At 38.8% G+C, this 20,427-nt stretch overlaps 1 protein-coding gene across 1 annotated transcript in view; it reads left to right on the top strand.

The window, feature by feature from the left end:
* The first annotated feature begins 3,434 nt into the window (after positions 1-3,434).
* BUB1B (BUB1 mitotic checkpoint serine/threonine kinase B) overlaps positions 3,435-20,427 on the top strand; it is a 49,465-nt gene continuing 32,472 nt past the window's right edge. Inside the window, exons 1-5 of the mRNA XM_037502206.2 lie at positions 3,435-3,610; positions 6,727-6,873; positions 11,439-11,498; positions 12,214-12,358; positions 16,842-17,038. Of these exons, the coding sequence (XP_037358103.1) occupies positions 3,573-3,610; positions 6,727-6,873; positions 11,439-11,498; positions 12,214-12,358; positions 16,842-17,038 (587 nt within the window). The 5' untranslated portion in view covers positions 3,435-3,572. The remainder of the gene's footprint in view (positions 3,611-6,726; positions 6,874-11,438; positions 11,499-12,213; positions 12,359-16,841; positions 17,039-20,427) is intronic.

Raw genomic sequence — 20,427 nt, forward strand, 5'->3', positions numbered from 1 at the left:
ACACAAGATGTTTTGGATTATTAAGCCTCCTTCTTATTGGTTCTTCTGCCTCAAGACACCTCATCACTGGTAAATTCAAGATGTAGCTGCTGCTGTAATTGGCTGATCTGTTGCTGGGGTAAAGGCCAGCACGGTGATGCTGCTTTCCCAGATGTGGTCTCCTTCAGGCTTGCACACACACACATACACACCCCCGTTCGGTTTGTCTTGACCTTCCTCCTACCCCTTAAAGTCCCTCCCTCCTCCTGTGGTTGCACAGTAAACAAGCAGTCCACCCAAGGGTTCCCTGGAGACCCAGAGGTTTTTTAGCTTTGTAGTGTTTAGCCTTCTAAAGTAGGATTTTCTATAATCCATGAAGGCAAAGTTGCGGGAAATGAACCTTTGCGCAATCAAGAACACACACATCCACAAGACCAAGCAAGAGATCACAGATTTTCTGACAACTAAATCCCTCTGAAAGTCACTGATGCAGATAGGTATAGCTTTGCATACAAGAGTAAATGAGCAAAATTAAGAGCCTTATTAGTCCCCCGCTGCTACCAATGGTCAATGTACCTGAAATTCTACCATTAAGATTGATTCTTATATGAACTTTCTCCTCCTAGAGCCTTCTTTTAAAATACAGAGAGTCCAAAATCTGTTCTGAGAGATGTGTTTCTTTATGGTCAAATGTATACATAGATGCCAATATATTTTAGCACTCCCCCCTCACTGTGACAGGGAAACTATTGCCGCCCGCCCCCCCCCCCCCCGCCATATCCATGTTCTAATCCACTGAACTTGTGAATATATCACCTTAAGTGGACAAAGAACTTGGCAGATGTGATTAAGGTTCAGGTGATCTTGGACTATATGGATGGGCCCAATCTAATCACATGAGCCCTTAAAAACTCACATTTCCCTGGCTGGTCAGAGGAAGAGATATGAAGACAGAAGTTAGTCAGAGAAATGTTAGTTGCTGACTTTGAAGATGGAGGAAGGGCGTCCACAAGCCAAGGCATGCCAGTGAATACCTCTAAAAACTGGGAAAAAAGGAAACAAATTCTCCTGAAGGGGCTCCAGAGATACAGTTGCCCACACTTTGTTTAACCCAATGAGTCAGGCTTCTGACCTACCAAACTATAAGATAATAAATGTATATTGTTTTAAGTTACACATTTATGGTAGTTTGGAGCAATGGAAAAGTAATACACCCACTTCGTTAGATACTCTTGGTATACTTTGTCATATTAAGGCCACTGGATGACAGCTCACTCTTTCTAGAAAGGCTTTCAATAAAGATGTTTTTTAGGGCCTCCCCTGTGGTGCAGCGGTTGAGAGCTGGGTTGCGAAGCTGCCCGCAGCCTCTGCAGCGCTGGTTCGATCCCCCATCCCTGGTTGCCGGGCGAGGGCAGTGCCCGCTGCTCTCCTCAGCAGTGTATTTCGTCAGTCTGCCTGTTCTGTTCCCAGCTCTGACGCTGGTGAATTCTATCACCCTTCCGCGCTTCTGGCTGTACCCAGTGCTTGTATGAATAAATAACTAAATCTTAAAAAAAAAGATGTTTTTTATAGGTTCTTTGATCAAAGCTCAATGTGGGTGTGTGTGGAGACTCCCCCATACTAACATGTAATTCTCTGACACCATCAGGGTATCACAGAGCTCAACCAAATTTGGACATTATCTATCCAGAGGAAGCATCAAAGCTCACAGGTTAAGGATTCAGTCTCCCCCAAACCACCTTCCACTCCAGATGCCAGTCACAAACCTAGGCTATCATTACCTGTGCCCCTGACACACAAACCACAGGTTGGAGACTGCCACAATGCCCCTCTTTAGGTTCCATTAGCTAACCAGAGTGGATCACAGAGTTCAGGAAAACTATTTACTAACAGATCACCTATTTATTACAAAGGCTATAATTCAGGAGCAGCCAGATGGAATTGACGCAAAGGGCAAGCTCTGGGAAAAGGGCATGAAACTGCCATGAGCTCTCCAAGTGTCCTCTTAACACTTCCATATATTCATCAGCCTTTCCTCCTGGTTTTTATGGAGGCTTCATTACATCGGCAGGGATGATTAGAACTCACTGGCCATTGGCAAAGAACTCAGCCTCCAGTCCAATATTCTCTCCAGATGTCAGGGGGAAGGGAAAGTTTCAATCCTCTCAACACAGGACTGATTCCTGGCAACCATCCCACTCTTAGGTGCTTCCCCTAAAGTCGCCTTATTAACATAACAAGAGACACCTTTAACACTCTCCATACTCAGGAAATTTCAAGGATTTTGGATGCTGAGAGCCAGGCCCAGTGGAAAAAGACCAAATATGTATTTCTCATTGATAGCCAAATATCTATTCCTTATAAATCATAATATTGCAAATACTCATTTAACCCAGCATTTCAGAAACTTATTTGGATACTAAACCCTTCCTATCCTGTAACATCTATTAGCATGGTGGAAAATAATGCATTAAAGCATTAACTATTATTAACATTTAGTGTGTGCTTTTATTCCTTTTTTTTCAATGTGATAGGTTAGAGAGAATAGGACACAGGACAGGTACATGGTGTTGGAATGGAGTTCTATAGAGGTGAGACCTAGTGTATGAACTCAGTGGAGAGAGTGTGGGAATTCAGAAGAAAGAGTGATGAATAAGGTCTCCCTGGTGACACAAGGGGTTAAGATGCAACTTATGAAGATATCCGCAGTCTCTGCAGCACTAGTTCGCCACACACATGGCGCAGCAGACCTCTGCTGTCTCTCCCACTGCTCCCCTCAGCAGTGAATTTCAGTCAATCCGCCTGTTCTGTTCCCGACTCTGTCTCTGGTGAATCCTCTCAACCCCCCACACCTCTGGCTTGCACCCAGTTCTTGTATGCATAAATCTTAAAAAAAAAAAAAAAAGATCAAATACAAGCATTCAAAGATATCTCTTGTAGGGTAAAGAAAATGTCAGGCTTTTCTGCCCTTCCGCCATCAGGATAGATGATGGATTCTTATCCTGAATGCATGCCTGATGGCGGGCACCTGGAATAGGGTGTGGGCATAGGTAGATGGGATTCAGCTGAGCTAAGACTGTGCTTTTTTTTAAGGGCGGCGTCACGGGGGGGACGCCAGCAGCAGCAGTAGCAGCAGCAGCAGCAGCAGTATGAAGCCCCACCAAAAAAAAAAAAAATCAAATCAAACAAATCCTGGTGCTTAAGGTGTCCCTCGCTCGGCTCAGAGACTGGCTTTAGAGACAGGCTGCAGAGAGCACCTGCAGAGAATTCATGACGCTTAAACCTCCTCGCGGTTCAGACGCGTATGCAGCAGCCAGGTGGCTCAAACTCGGCACGAACTACAAGCCCCAGAATGCCTCGGGCAGGCGACGCACGTGCGGGAGGCGGAGCCACGTCGTCCGCGCGGGACCGTTAAATTTGAAACTTGGCGGCCAGGGCGGAGGCAGCCGGTGGGGCGTGTGAGGGAGCCGGGCGCCTGCTTTTGCCTGCGGTCGCGCCGACATTTCTAAGGGCAGCTTGCGGGAAGAAGCCCCGCGGCGTGCGACCCTGAGGAAAGCGCCGCGGCGGCGCGAGGCCTGCGCCGGGAATGCGGGATGGCGGCGGCGGGGAAGAAGGGAGCGGGCGCGCTGAGGTGCGTAGGGGCCGGCGGCGGCTGGGCCTGGAGCCCGAGGGCGCCCCCCGAGCCGTCGGGGAGGCCCGCAGGGTCGGGCGAGGGGCCGGCCCGAGCCTCCTTCCAGTGGGGGCGGACGCGGGGCGGAGGCGGAGAGGCCGGGTGAGCCCGGAGCTCAGGCCGGGCAGGACGCGTGAGGGTCCCGCCGCCTCCAGCTGCAAAGCCCGGGAGGCTGGCGGCCCCCGCGGGTCCACGGAGCTTGGAATTTGCTGAGTGGTCAGTGTTCGCATCTCAGCTCAGCCCTCTGCAGGCTGTTTTACCTTGGACACGATTTAACATGGAGAATGCTGGTGAATTGAAGGTATTTGCCAAGCAACCGCCTCCAAATAAGTGTTCAGCAAAGGGTAGGTGCTGTTATTATGCCTGCAGAGTCTTTAAATAAAAAGCCTTTCTCTGCATGGTTGCTGCGTTTCTTTCTTTTTTTTTTTTTTTAAGATTTTATTTTATGCGTACAGGAACTGGGGTACAGGCCAGAGGCGGGGGGGAGGGGAGTGAGAGGATTCACCAGAGACAGAGTGGGGAACAGAACAGGCAGATTGACTGAAATACACTGCTGAGGGGAGCAGCGGGCGACACAGGAGAGGTCTGCTGTGCCAATGTGGGTAGCTCCCTGGCCGGGGATTGAACTCGTGCTGCAGAGACTGCGGACAGCTTCATAAGTTGTGTCTTAAACCCTTGCGCCACCTGGGAGGCCCTGCTGCATTTCTTTATACAGATATTTTTCAGTTCTGTTAGGTTGGAAGTCTGTGATTTCATTTTGGGGTCCACAATACCTACATAAATGACATGTCAGGAACTTTCTTGATTCATACAACGAGTATTTATTGACTACCTGCCACGTGCTAGCAGCGAACAAGACAAAAATCCCAAACCTCCCCACCCAAATTTAAGTTCTGGGCTGGGATGAGGGTGGGGACAATAGACAATACACAAGATAAATAAACTAAAAGTTGGATAGTGGTTCATACAAAAAAAAAAAAATGAAGTGGGGAGATGGGGAGAAAGAGCTTGGAATTTTCGATGGTTCTGAACAGGGGTCTTCACTTAGAAGGTATCATTGAAGTAGAGACTAGAAAGCATGCATGTGCCTGGGGGGCGGGCACAAGGACTGGAGAGTGAAGAATGGGGGTGTGTGGGTGAGCTGCACCTGGCAAAGTAGCTGGGGCAAAAAAACCCAGAAACCAAAAGAACCAGAAAGAGCAGAAAGCACCAACTGAAGATGATGAAGGTGCAGCTTTGTAAAGGATTTGAGTTTTACTCTGATTGTGTTTTCCAAAGTCATTGGAGCAAAAGAAAGACATGACATGGGGTTTAAATGGGATCTTTTTGGCTGCTGTGTTGAATAGACTAAAGGCAGAAAAATATGGAACGAGGTAGACTAATTCAGAGGCTATTAAAATAATCCAAGCTACCAAAATTGACTTGCGCCATGTTGGAACTGGTGGAAATGATAAGATGTTGATTTCTGGATATACTTTGAAGGTAGAACCAACAGGAATTACTCACTTTGGAGGAGGAGGTTGTGAGAGGACCGTCAATGTTAGCACCAGAATTTTTACTTGAGCAACTGGAAGGATGAAATTGCCATTTATTTGAGATAAGGGAAGACTGGGAGAAGGTAACAAGAAGAGGGAGCATTCAGTTTGGACATTTAACTGGGATAGGTTATTGCTCTTTCTTTTTTTAAGATTTATTTATTTATGCATACAAAAGCTGGGGCACAGGCCAGAGATGCCGGCGGGTGAAAGGATTCACCAGAGACAAAGTGGGGGACAGAACTGGTGGACTCACTGAAACACACTGCTGAGGGGAGCTATGGGCAAGACAGGAGAGTTCTGCTGAGCCCTGTGGGTAGCTCCCTGGCCAGGGATTGTACTTGTGCTGCAGTGGCTGCAGATAGCTTCATAGTGCTGAGACTTAAGCCCTGCGCCACCAGGGAGACCCAGTTTATCAGTGTAAAAAAATAATAACAGAACAAAACACAACAAAGCAAAAATAGACAATTATAAATCAGAGACATACTATAGGGGAGGAGGAGGGAGAGGGATCAGAGGGGAGGCAGGGAGGAGCACAGGGGACTGAGGTGATGGTGCACGGGTGCATTGGTGAAGGAAACTATGGGGACTACACCTGAGGGGGTGGGGGGAGCAAACATTGTTTAAAAATGAACAATGATGTTAAAAAAAAAGAAAGAGCAACAAGAAATTCAGATGAACTCAGCAGACATTTATATAGTATGTACTAGTGTCAGGTCCTATATTAGACCATGGAGATAACAAAAATAAATGACCTGACCTATAAATTTATAGGATTCATATAGTTAAAAAGATGTGAATAATTACAGCCTAAGTTATTGATCACTTATAGTTTACATTGTTGAGGAACATTTTCAGCTAATATCTAGAGTGAGGTGTCACATACGACTTTCACTGTTTTGAAAGTTAGTGCCTATCTGTCTCTTTTTTAAATCCAGAGATAGTGTCTCTCAACCAGAAGTAGGCTTCTGTTTGGTGATTGCAGAGCATTAGCATACAGAGTTCATTTCCCATATGGTGACTGCTTACAAAAATACTTGTGAGGATACCCCTCCAACATAAAATGGAGTGGGGGGCAACTGTAACCAGTAAACCAGTAAACTTCTGCTCTGACCTACATATTTATATATATATATATATATATATATATATATATATGAACTTCAGTTTTAGGTTACTAGTTGAAATATAGGGTGTTACTCTGACCAACGCTGCTAATTTTAAATTCAACTCGATCCATTCAATTGTAAGCGTAAAGCTGTTGTCTTTTTTTCTGCTTTGCCAAATTTATAACACTTTCCCCCCCTTCTTCATGCCTTAAATTTTATTTATAGTACTATCTACCCTTTCCATATTCTCTCTTCCATTAGTTAATACTCAGCCGTACACTTAGAAACCAGGTCACAGATAAGTTTAGAAGCTGAGGAATATAATAAGAATAGCAATGTGCCAGCCTACCATATTCGACACAAGGACCATTTGCAATAATCTAGTGATATAAGTGAATATTGGTATGAATTACTTTTGTTTCTCTCTTCATAGTGAAGCCGTGTCCCTGGATGGAGATGAATGGGAGCTAAGTAAAGAAAACGTACAACCCTTAAGGCAGGGACGAATCATGTCCACACTTCAGGGAGCATTGGCACAGCAGGAATCTACCTGTAATACTACTCTTCAGCAACAGAAACGGTGTGTAGAACTGTGGGGCTCAATATGTCATCTTTCATCTCTAACTATAGTAGATGATGTGTGTGTGGATCCATGCCGGATGATACAAGGAGTACTCTTCAAAACTTGGTAATATGAGAATCTATTCCCTCCTGCTATATAAAGATCACCTAGATCAACTTGAGCCATGGCATTTCATTTCACTGTGGAGAAGTCAGTCTTTAGTCTCAATAAAAAGACATCTTATATGAGGGACAATGATAAAGTATGTGTCATAATATTTCCCAAGTATTGGTGATAATTCTGGATCCCTAAATAGAATTAACTCTGTCATAGATGCCAATTAGAGAAGTTGCTACCTTGTTGAGTACTGATGGAAAATGAATCTGCTATATTTTATCTGCTGAACAGCTGGTTATCCCTTATACCCAATAAATTAAATACTTGTTATTATAGCAGCATTGAAAGTATGCAATTACTAGCTTTCTAGGGAAGTATTTTTGAAAATGTACTAGAAAGAAATAGTCGTCCAATTTATAATCTCTACAATTAACAACTTACTGGATAAATTCTGTTTTACTGTAATCAGATGGTTTTAGCCATGTTAAACACTCAGTGCGATAAGGCCATCCTTTTGCATAAGCTTAAAGTTTTTGAGACATTTTTTATCTTGATAACCAAATAACTGTTTTACATAAAATACAGTACAGGCGAAACAAACCCTTAAAAACCTAATAGCTCTATGTTTCTTTCCAAACAACTGAACTGTTTAAACAAGAGAATTTCTTTTTGAGAAGATCAGTGACAAAATTAGGTTATGGAAATGCTAAAAATATGAGAGCTTCTATGGCTATTATGCTAGAATAAGGATGTGGCTATAACATCCCTAGAATTTGAGCATGATAAGAAAATGTTAGGAGGTGTGAGAATATTCCAGTCTTAATTGAGGGCATGCCAGGTAGGGGTGCTGGTGAAGAGAAAATCTGAATACCTTTCCAGCTTCTGAGGTTATCTGTATTTGCCTGGTTTCACCATAATAAATTCACTTGCAACCGCATGTTGTAGGTTGCCATTTTGAAAATTCAAAACTGTCATAATGAGGTATTTGCAGTCTTTGGGGCTGTGCCATGATAATTGGTTGACTTTCAATGCTGCTACAACAAGAAGTATTAATTTACTGGTAATAAGGGGCACCTAGGTATTCAGCAGAGTAACACTGATTGTTGTGAAATTTAAAATATAAGAAATATTGGGGCCTTCCTGGTGGCGCAGGGGGTTGGGTTAAGACGCAGCACTATGAAGCTATCCAAAGCCATAACAGCACCAGTTCGATCTCTGGCCAGGCAGGCGACCCACATGGCGCAGCAGACCTCTCCTGTCTCACCTGCTGCTCCCCTCAACAATGTATTTCAGTACATCTGCCTGTTCTGCCCCCCACTCTGTCCCCACTCTGCCCCCTGAATCTCTGACCTGCACCCCAGCTCTTGTGTACATAAATAAGCAAATCTTTAAAAACAAAATAAAATATAAGAAACATTTATATTGCCTAATTGGTGCCTGAAAATTCTTACCATTATAAAATTTATGTAATGGCTTTAATGATAACATCTTTTAAATTTTTCCTTAAATTTTTAAAAGTATAGAATAAAATTCTTAGTCTGAAATTTTTGTCACTGTGTCTAAGGTTTATGAAGTAAAACCTCTTTTACTGAGGTAAAAAAAACACCTCAACTGATCATTTATGAAACTGTAAATTAAATGTGAAACTAGCCTTAAAACTATGCATTATTTCAAGCAAATAAATTTATATTTATTTCACACTTATAGATATTTAACTTATAATTGTTATAAATTATATATTATAAACATTTAATTTATAAATATGTTCACAAGTTATTTGGAGAAACATATTTCACAAAATTTGCATATTGAATTACAATAAAAATCAGTTATAATGAAGCTGCTATCCTAAAAAAAAGTTCTTTGTTTGAGATAACATTTTAAGACATGCCAATAATGCCACATTTGTAAAACAACTCAGAAGTCTTATAAAAATCCTGTCCAATACAACATTATCTCTCTGTGTGATAGGCTGCTTTTTATTTTTCTTTTTAATATATTTTTTTAAAGATTTATTTTACTTATTTACGTGTACAAGAACTGGAGTGTAGGCCAGAGGTGCAGGGGGTGAGAAGATTCACCAGAGACAGAGTGGGGAACAGAACATGCAGATCTACTGAAATACACTGCTGAGGGGAGGAGTAGGTGAGACAGGGGAGGTCTGCTGTGCCTTGTGGGTTAGCTCCCTGGCCAGAGATCGAACTCATGCCGTAGTGGCTGGTGCTAGTTTGATAGTGCTGAGATTTTAACCCCTGCGCCACCAAGGAGGCCCAATAGGCTGTTTTTTAAATAAGGAAATATTTTAAATGTTACAAAAATAAAGACAGCAAGTACTAGAAACTCTGCATTTCATAAGACAGTTGAAACTTTGCTGTAAATGTTTTCATTAACATCTCCCTGCCAACACTATTCATTTAAAAAGTCTTAGTCAAGACCAATAAAACAACTTAATCTGACATCCAAAAAAAAACCTAGCGATTTAGAGGCAATAGTAAAGAATTTCACTTTTTTTATACATATTATAGTTTTCATACACTAATATAAAACTATTGCATTTTTCATTGTTAAGAGCAAAGCTTTATTCCCTTCTTTATCACTGGAAGGTAGACACTTGATTCAGTAATATTCATTCACTCTGGGTAGATTCCCCATGTTGACTGGAGTAAAGCCATTTACAGTCAACTTACAAAGTAATAACACTAGCTAGACACACACACAATAACAAAAATAATTGTTTCACATGTGGGATATCCATACTTGGGATGTGGCTGTTTTGTAATAAGATTGATTCAATACTTAGAGCATATCAAAACTATACTGCAGAGGATACTGGTTCCATTTATGAGGGGGAAAAAAAAAAACCTCTACAAAAAAACCTGATTTATTGCAAAGCATAATTATATAGCAAATTCCAAAGGTCAAATAATTTTCTCAGCCAAAATTTCAAATATAATGGCATAGGACAAAGTCTCAGTTTCTTTTTGGAGATTTTAGAACCATTAGCGGTAGAAGAAATCTTTTCCTTTTTTCTCTTCTTTTTATCCTTTTTGTAGTGTTTCCCCTCTTTCTATTTCCCCCTTTTTTCCTGATATTTTTGGCTTTGTTTGTGTGTTTTGAAGTATCCTCTTCAGTGGAACTGGATAAATAAGACCTTTTATTTTTCAACTTGATTTTTATCTTTTTTCTTCTTGATTTTTCTTGTAATGCCAGCAATTTATTCAGTTCATTTCTTCATTTTTTTTTAAGACTTATTTTACTTATTTATGCATACAAGAGCTGGGGTGTAGACCAGAGGTGTGTGGGGGTAAGAGGATTCACCAAAAATAGGGTGGGAGCAGAACAGGCAGATCTACTGAAATACACTGCTGAGGGGAGCATCGGGTGAGACAGGAGAGGCCTGCTTTGCCATGTCGGTTAGCTCCCTGGCTGGCTGCCGATAGCTTGATAGTGCTGAAATTTAACTCCTTGCGCCATGAGGGAGGACCTTCTTCATCACTTTTTACTGCTTGTGCTGACATCAAAACTATGTCCCCTTTGAAGTCCACTTCCAAAGAATTGTGACATTCAAAAGTCAAGTGACCAGGGTCCTGCTTGGATATTGTGCTTCTTCAAAGTGTTCTGGAGGCTAAAATCAAGACACCAGCAGATTCAGGCACTGAATCTGCTGAGGACCCACTTCCTGGTTCTTAGAGGGTCATGTGCTCCCTATGCCTTCATATGGAAGGCAACATTCTTATTTCTTTTATATATATGTGTGTGTGTGTGTCTGTTTAATTTGTTCAATACTGCCATATACATATAAAATAATTGCCATTGTTTATTGAGTACTTATTATAAACACATTAACACTTATCACCCTACTAAGATAGATACTATTATTACCCCATTTTTCAGATGAAGAAATTGATAACAGGTTAACTAGCTTGTTCCTTATCACTCAGCCTATGATGAGTGGGCCTATAGTTGAGCCTTAGGGACTCTTGTTCCAGAGTTTAAAGTTCTATTGGGTTTTTTGAATCATTTTTTTTTTCCTTTTAAAGTGTGTGTGTGTGTGTGTGTGTGTGTGTGTGTGTGTGTGTGTAACTGGGGTTGTAGGCCAGAGGTATGGGGGGCGGGGTTGTGTGTGTGAGAGAGGATTCACCAGAGACAGAATGGGGAACAGAACAGGCAGATTTACTGAAATACACTGCAAAGGGGAGCAGCATTTTACTAGGCCTTAGCAGTTCATAGCACTGAAACTTAACCCTTAGGCCACCAGAGAGGCCCTAATTTTGACATGTTTTACCTCTCATGCTATCAGGCAGAATCCTAATTATTTTTATTCTTTTTCTGTTTAATCCTCAAACTTTAGCTTAGTTCTCTAGATTGATATTAAACACTTAATAATTGAATAAAAATGGAGGTGATACTTGTTCATTTGAGTGTCCTCATACTGCTTATGCTAATATTTTCTGTTTAAATTTCAGGGCCTTTGAATCTGAGATTCGATTTTACACTGGAAATGACCCTCTGGATGTTTGGGATAGGTGGGTTTTTTGTTTGTTTTTTTTTTCCAGTAAAGGCAATAAAAACTAAATAGTTGAGTCCTTGTGGCCTTTCTCCTCAAACTGGGGTGTATGGAGCTGTGTGTCAGAATAGACAGTGGTGTCTTGGGGACACAAACCCAAAATCATCATAGTGTATCTTTCTGAGGTTTTCAGCACTAAAGAAATTTCAAGTTTTTAAAATTTTTTTAAAGATTTATTTATTTATGCATACAATAACTGGGGTGTAGGCCAGAGGGGCGGGGTGTGAGAGGATCCACCAGAGAGAGTGAGGAGCAGAACAGGCAGATGAACTGAAATGCACTGCTAAGGGGAGCAGTGGGCGAGACAGGAGAGGTCTGCTGCGCCATGTGGGTCAGCTCCATGGCTAGCTGGGAGTGACTGCAGTGACTGCTGATAACTTGATAACACTGTGTCTTTAACCCCTGCACCACCAGGGAGGCCCCAAAAATTTCAGGTTTGTCTCATAAAACTGTGAATTATACCCTTCTTCCCCTACCCCCATTGTTTCCCAGAGGCATGTTAGAGACATCTGGAAGTTTGAGGAATACAGGCTTAGAGCTTGTCATTGAGAAAGAACTTCTAAGTATACTTTTAATATATAGATATTTCTGCTTAAAGAAATTCAGAATGGGTCATGGAGCAACAGCAATAGTACTTGCTAAACTTTAAAAATATTCTTTTTCTTCCCATTCAGGTATATTAACTGGACAGAGCAAAACTATCCTCAGGGTGGGAAGGAGAGTAATATGTCAACATTATTAGAAAGAGCTATAGAAGCACTACAAGCAGAAAAACGGTATTATAGTGATCCTCGATTTCTCAGTCTCTGGCTTAAATTGGTAAGTTTTTCTCAAGTGCTATCTGAGTTAAAAATATTAAACCGAGAGCTTTTCTCCAGAGGTATCTAGTATATAATAAATGTCAGAACCTGAGACAAATTTAGTAGATTCTAAATATTTAATTTTTACTAAATGGGTTCTCCTTTAACAATGAACTTTAATGAAGGATTTTTACCCTTTTAAAAGTGATCACAAAACCTGTATACCACTTCACAAAAGTAGGTCCTTTATTTCTTTTAAACATAATTGGATTATGCAGTTATGCTGGGGGAAGATGTGTAGGAGCCAACAATGGTGGTAATGCAATTATTTGGGGAAAAGCTTTTGTAGGCGATTCTGGTATCTTCCCCCCCCCCCCCTTTTTGAGAATTATTACCATAACAAAGTGATGTTAGGGCCTCCCCTGTGGCGCAGTGGTTGAGCGCTGGGTTGCAAAGCTGCCCACGGCCTCTGCGGCGCCGGTTCGATCCCCGGCTGCTCCCCGGCCACCGGAGGAGGGTCCCACATGGCGCGCAGACCTCTCCTGCCGCCCGCTGCTCCGCTCAGCAGTGTACTTCGGTCCTTCTGCCTGCTCTGCTCCCCGCTCTGGCTCTGGTGAATTCTCTCACCCTCCCGCGCTTCTGACTGTACCCAGTGCATGTATAAACCAAACAAATAAAATAAATAAATAAAACATGCCTCTATAAAATAAAAAAAAAGTGATGTTAACTCTTCATCTGTCTTTGGACTTCTTTTTTTTTTTTAAATATAGGAACCACTGCTTTATTTATTTATTTATTTATTAAAGATTTATTTATTTATTTATACCAGCACTGGGTACAGTCAGAAGCGCTGGAGGGTGAGAGAATTCACCAGAGCCAGAGGGGAGAGCAGATCAGGCAGAGTGACGAAGTACACTGCTGAGGGGAGCAGCGGGTGGCAGGAGAGGTCTGTGCGCCATGTGGGACCCTCGCACAGCGGCCGGGGACCTGTGCTGCAGAGGCTGCGGGCAGCTTCGCAACCCAATGCTCAACCGCTGCGCCACCGGGGAGGCCCTGTCTTTGGACTTCTTTCACCTGTTATTTTGGTATAGCCCAAAATGTCTGCCTGACCACTTCATACTATTTCACTTGACATATAAAGTTCTTTTCTTTCTAGAACTCTCTTGAGAATGATTTTTATGAAAATCATAGAAATCGTAGAAAATGACCAGGATTTCTTGACATTAATTTCATTGCTTCTGTTCTAGAAGAAATTAGAAAAAATAAATGATAAATATTTAGAATAGAGTGCTGGATAATTAGGTATGTATAATTAGAAAAATATATAAAATTTTAGAAATAGGGGCCTCCCAGGTGGCACAGGGGTTAAAGTCTCAGCACTATCAAGCTATTGGCAGCCATTGCGAGACTGAGTTCAATCCTCAGTCTGGGAGCTAACCCACATGGTGCAGCAGGCCTCTCCTGTCTCACCTGCTATTTATTCCCTTCAACTGTGTATTTCAGTAGATCCACCTATTCTGCTCCCCACTCTGTCTCTGGTTACTCCTCTCACCTCCACCGCCCACCCCCACCTCTGGCCTACACCCCAGTTCTTGTATGCATAAATAAAAATAAATCTTTTTAAAAAATTTAGAAATAAATTACAAAAAATTAGATAACAGATAAAGTAATCCTAGATAAAATATTGATAATTTAGAAATAAATTACAAAAAATTAGATAACAGATAAAGTAATCCTAGATAAAATATTGATAACAACCATTATAGCATAAGAATATATATATTGATAGATATTTGAAATTGATAAAATTTCTGGCTAAACTGCGTCTCTTGACGTAGGCTTATCTTAAACTATAGATAGTCACTAACAGAGGAAATTAGGTGAATCCTGAAGGCATTTAACTTATTGACAAGTTGGAGAAATTGCCTAAGGATATTAGTTATAGGAATTTATAACAACAGATGATGCCATTCAAAAAATGCTAGATTTACCTGAGACTATGGTTTCAGGTAATATACTAGTGGATTTTGCTCTTATACCCTACACAGTATGCTTACATGTAAATTTTTGAAAGGTAGGACTAGATAAACCTCTGAAGTGACTTTTAATCAGGATTCTATGATTATATTTAGTTGTAGCTACTAAAAGTAAATAATTGGAATAATTCCTCTGCTCACTTAATACTAATCTCAGTGCTTGTATTGAAGAGCAATGACATCGCAAACATATCAAAAAAAGCATGTTCTGGATCAGTGTTCCTGAAAGAATAGTTTGCAGACTGTTCAAGATAGGTTCAAAAGGTGAAAGTAAGCATTTAGATATTTTTAACAATTTGAAAGCCTACAGCATCCAAGCACATCATCATTTTTCTTGTAATGTCTATTGTGTTTTTTAAAACATATCAATACATAGTGGAATGAATACCTTCAGACACACCCATGTACACCAAAACTGGCCCTTTCACCACAGGTAATCTGAGAAGCACTGGTCTAGATAACCCTTACTTTCAAATGATGAACCCTAAAATGATTAGCAATGATCTCAACTTTGTACATGAATAACAAGGCACATATTAAATTACTGCTTTTTTCTTTATAGATGGTCAAGAGGAATGGCAGATGCTCCTCATACTACTCCTTTCTTTCATTTTGTAGAAAGATTTTTCCAGTTAGTTATTTTTATAAGTGATTCTTACAGTGCAGCTTAAGAAAACTCATTCTTAGAAAATATCTAGTATTTTTAGTTACCAGTATAAAATTGTTTTAGTTTGGCCCTTTAGGGGTTTCTGAAAATAAGATTATTTAACTTTGGATATATTAATCTAATTATATTGTCCTTTTGTTTATATTATTTCTTAAGTGATCTTACTCAGCACTTTGGAATAATGTGATCTTTATTAGCTATGGTGTACTGAACCTATTCAGAAAGACATTAAAGAAGTGAAATCACTTTTATAGTAATAGATATTAAGAACTGAATCTTATACTGATAACACATTCAGAATTATAATTTTACTTGAAACACCATCACATACAGGTAAATTCACTAATTTGGATAAATTGGAAAACCCCATTTATTGAGATACTGCAAAATTTAACTAAAAAAATACTAATGGTTTTTGTCAAAGATAAATGGAGCATTTCATTTGTTCAGACCTTTTCTACCCGACCCTAGTCTTTAGACTAGGATATAGAAGATAGTAATGTTCTCTGCCTTTGTGTAGCTTACTTTATTGGGGAAGATAGACGTTAAGCAGTTAATTGTAAGGGAAAGAGGAAAATTTTGGGTTGTCTGATAATGCTTACATGGAGAACTTCGCCTTGGTAGACAATCAAGAGCAGATAGATATGAGAAAATGCTACTAGAAAATATGCAGCCTCTACCAGAGGGGGAAAGTCAGAGGTAGGGAGCTAAGTGCTAGGGAGGAGGGAGTTGTGCTTACTGGACTGTGGTAAAGGATTATGGGAAATTTGGTGGTGGGCATGGTGTGAAAACATCTGAAGAGGTGTGAGTCTATATGTCTAAATCATCTAAAAACAAGAGCCTCTGAAATTAGTATTTGGGTATTATTGCCAGAATTTAAAATTTGTATAACCCTTCTAGAAAACAATTTGTTATTTTTTAACAAGTTTATAGGAATTTACCTTAAGGGAGTAATGTAAAATATGAAGTTATATGTCTGAAATATTTATTACTGAGTTATTTATAATTAAGCAAAACTAAAAGTTTATCCAAAAAATAAGGGAACAATTAAATGATAGATCTACTAGATGGAACATTATTTATCCATTTGAGAATAATAGTGATGAGTAAAAAGCATGAAAAAATGAATGATGCATTAAGTAGAATAAAAGTAAATTTTATCATGATTAAAACTTTATAATGTAATTAAAATCCTTTTATTCTCTATAAAAAGATGTATGTTGCTTAAGGGAAAAAAACAACAACCTGAAAAAAAAACATTCAAACTCTTTGTTGCACAGGGTTTTTTAGAGACTAAGCCCCCGACCCTTACAACTAGAATTAGCTATATTGTATATGGTCTTCGACAGTCCCTTCTGAAATATAGATTTAACCATGTCATTACTTTCCCACCCAACACACGTATACATTGACTATCAGGTAAATTCAAAATTGATTAAATTGATGTTTAAGACGTGTCACATATTTTTTTCCAAACCCCTATCTTGCCTTCAACCTTTTAATCATCTCTGTCTTTGTTCAAGCTGTTTTCTTTGTCTAGAATGTTCTTCCTTTCCCATTCTCCTCCTGATATGTCTTATCCTTTAAGTCCATTTAAATGTCATACCTCCTTAAAGTCTTTCCTATCCCTTTTTCTTACAAATTAATTGATTATTTTTGCACTTTCAGGTACTTCCTGCATAGTCTGTGTGAAATTGTGTTAAATTTTTCAATGCAAAAACTATGTAATATCTCTAGTGATTGTTTGGCAGTAAGTGAACAGAACTCGGTTAACTATTAAAGCTTCTAATTCCTTACAGGGGCATTTATGCAATGAACCTTTGGATATGTACAGTTATTTACACAACCAAGGGATTGGTGTTTCACTTGCTCAGTTCTATATCTCATGGGCTGAAGAATATGAAACTAGAGAAAACTTTAAGAAAGCAGATATGATATTTCAGGAAGGGATTCAACGGAAGGCTGAACCACTAGAAAAACTGCAATCTCAGCACCGGTAAACTACTTCTCTGGGAATTGTCTTAACTCTTTAAAACTAATAGTTATAAGTGTTTATTTTGCATCTGAATAAAATAGTCTCCATGACTTACTCTTCAAATTATTAAAACATTTAAATGATTAATATACAGTAAAATCTACTCTTGAGTGTGGCTTTTTAAATTTTTACAAATGACTAAAAAACATGTAATCATTTTATGATGATCAAGATAAAAGCTAATTCCATCACTCTATGGAATTTTCTTGTGCAATTCCTTAATAGTTTACACCTACTCTCACTCTCAACTGATAACCACTGATATATTTTCCAGTCCTATAGTTTTGCCTTTTCTATAATGTTATATAAATGGAATCATTGAAATATGGCTTCTTTCATTTAGCATTTGAATTTTAAGAGTTCTTTATATATTCTGAATACAAGTCTTTTGTCAAATATGTGACTTGTAAATCTCCCAACTTAAGTCTGGTCTATTTATTCTCCTAAGTCTCTTTTATGAAACAAACATCTTAATTTTGAAAATGTCTAACTTAACATAATATTTCTTGTGTGAAATATGCATTTGGCATATCCAGGAACTATGTTCAGTCCACGGTCACAAAGATTTTCTCCAAGATGAAAACACAGAGGTTTTGTTGTTTATCTTAAAAGTTTTGTTTTACATTTATATCTGTGATACCATTTGTTTCTGTGTCACTTGTTGAAACAACTAACCTTTCTCTATTGAATTGCCTTTGCACCTTTGTCAAAAATAGATCATCTTTCTATAGGTTTATTTCTGTTACTATTTTGTTCTGTTGATCTGTGCCTGTTCATTGTGTATACCCCACTATCTAGATTATAATAGCGTCATAGTAAGTCTGGACATCAGGTAGTGAGTCCTTTTGTTGGTTATTTAACTCTCCTTTGACTTTACATTTGAGAATCAGTTTTGTGGAGTTTTGATTAGTGTTGTGCATGAACATGGTATATTTCTCCATTTATTTAGATCTCTGATTTCTTTGAGCTTTGGTAGAGACTTTCAACTTTTGGTCCATTTCATTTAAGTTGATGAGTTTATGGGACTAGTATTCCTTTGTAATCTTTTTTTTTTTTTTTTTTTTAATTTATTCAAGCACTGGGTACAGTCAGAAGCACGGGAGGGTGAGAGAATTCACCAGAGCCAGAGTAGAGAACAGAACAGGTAGACTGACGAAATACACTGCTGAGGGGAGCAGCAGGCATGGCAGGAGAGGTCTGCGCGCCATGTGGGACCCTCTCTGGGGGCCGGGGATCTAACAGCTTCGCATCCCAGCAATCAACCACTGTGCCACCAGGGGAGGCCCTCCTTTGTTATCTTTTAATGTTTGCAGTTTATGTAGTTTACCCTTTCATCCTTGATACGGTAATTTTGTGGTTTTTTTTTCTCTCTCAGTCATTATGCCTAGAAATCAATAGAAATAATAATTTTATTGATCTTTTTAGATGACTAGCTTTTGGTTTCATTGAGTTTTTTTTCTCTTACTGATTTTATTCTTATTTTTACTCTACTATTTCCTTCTTATGATTGTTTTGGGTTTAATTTGCTATTTTTCTAATTTAAGGTACCAGCTTAGTTTACAGTTCTAGATAGACCTTTCTCTTCTAACATAAAAAATAGCCTCTGCACAAAACAAGTTTTTTTTTTTTTAAAGATTTATTTATTGATGCATACAAGAACTGGGGTACAGGCCAGAGGTGTGGGGGATGAGAGGATTCACCAGAGACAGAGTGGGGAACAGAACAGGCAGATCAACTGAAATACACTGCTGAGGGGAGCAGCGGGCGAGTCAGGAGAGGTCTGCTGCGCCATGTGGGTATGTCCCTGCCCGGGGATCGAACTCATGCTGCAGTGGCTGCAGATAGCTTCATAGGTTGTGTCTTAACCCCTTGCGCCACCAGGGAGACCCACAACACAGGTTTTTATATACTATATTTTTCATTTTCCTTCACTTGAAACATTTTCTTATTTCCTTGTGTCTTCTTTTTGACCCAAGGTTTATCATTTATAGTAGGTTTCTTTAACACAGCAAATAGTTAGGTCTTGTTTCTAAATGCCCACAATATCTGTCTTTTATGTGGAATGCTTAGGCCATTTAATGTAATTATTGGTTTTGTTGGATTTAGGTCTACTGCTACTTGTTTTCAGTTCTTTGTCTTTTGTTCCTCTTATTTCTTTCATGCCTTTGGATTATTTGAATATTTTTAGTATTTCATCTTAATTTGTTTTAATGGCTTTTTGTCTTTATTTAGACAAAATAAATATATTTTATATATATTTTATATAATATATATATATTTTATAATTTTTAGATGACTAGCTTTTGGTTTCATTGAGTTTTTTTTCTATAAAAAATTATTTTTATAGTTTTTTTATGAGTTTTTTTATTATAAAATATATATATTTTATAATAATATATATAATTTTTCACAGTCTGCTTAGGTAGACTTAAGGTAAAATATAGGACCTTTACAACCATGTAGTTTCTTTATTTTCCCTGCTTTTTTGATATACTTATATGTAATACATCTACAGACATTGAAAACCCTAACTATGTTATAATTTTTTCAACACTTTACATCTTAAAGAATTTAGTAGAAAAATTGTCTTTTGTATTTAACATTTTTGTTCTTCATTCCTCAAGTTCTAACTTCTCTAGTATCATTTCTCTTCACCCAGAGATATTTTCACCATTCTTAAAGAGTGAATCTATTCCAATTATTTGCCAATAAAGTCTTTTTCTTCATCTGTGAATGTCTTCATTTTATCTTCATTTTTAAAGGGTATTATCACTGGGAACAATTCTTTAATTTTAGACTTTAAAAATGTTTTCCACTGTCTTCAGGACTAGTTTCTGATGAGAAATTCAGTCACTGAATGCTTTCTCCCGTTTTTAAAGTTTTGACTTTTCCTTGAATGCAGTGATTTTTTTTTCCTTTAATAATGGTTTTCATTTGTTTGATTGTAATGTGTGTAGGTGTGATTATCTTTGTATTTGATCCATTTGGTGTTTTATGGGCTTTTTGAATTTGTAAATGTATGCCTTTCACAAAATTTGAAAAGTTTTGATACTGAAAAGTTTTGATACTGTAACACTCCCTAAAGCTCTATGCATTTTAAAAACTTTTTAAAACTTTTTCCCTTTCTATTCTTTGGACTGGTATTCAGGTTCATTTATTCTTTTCCTTGCCATATGCGTTCTGATACTGAATCCATCTAGTACATTTTTCATTTGAGATGCTATTATTCAGGTCTAAAATTTCCATTTGATTTCTAGTTTCTGTATCTCTGCCAAGAATGACTCTCCATTTATTTAAAATATCTTTACCTATATCTCATGGAACATAGTTATAACAGCTGCTTGAAAAAT

The sequence above is a fragment of the Talpa occidentalis genome, unplaced genomic scaffold (assembly GCF_014898055.3).
Source record: "Talpa occidentalis isolate TD23 unplaced genomic scaffold, MPIMG_talOcc4v2.1 talOcc4.11, whole genome shotgun sequence".
NCBI lineage: Eukaryota > Metazoa > Chordata > Mammalia > Eulipotyphla > Talpidae > Talpa > Talpa occidentalis.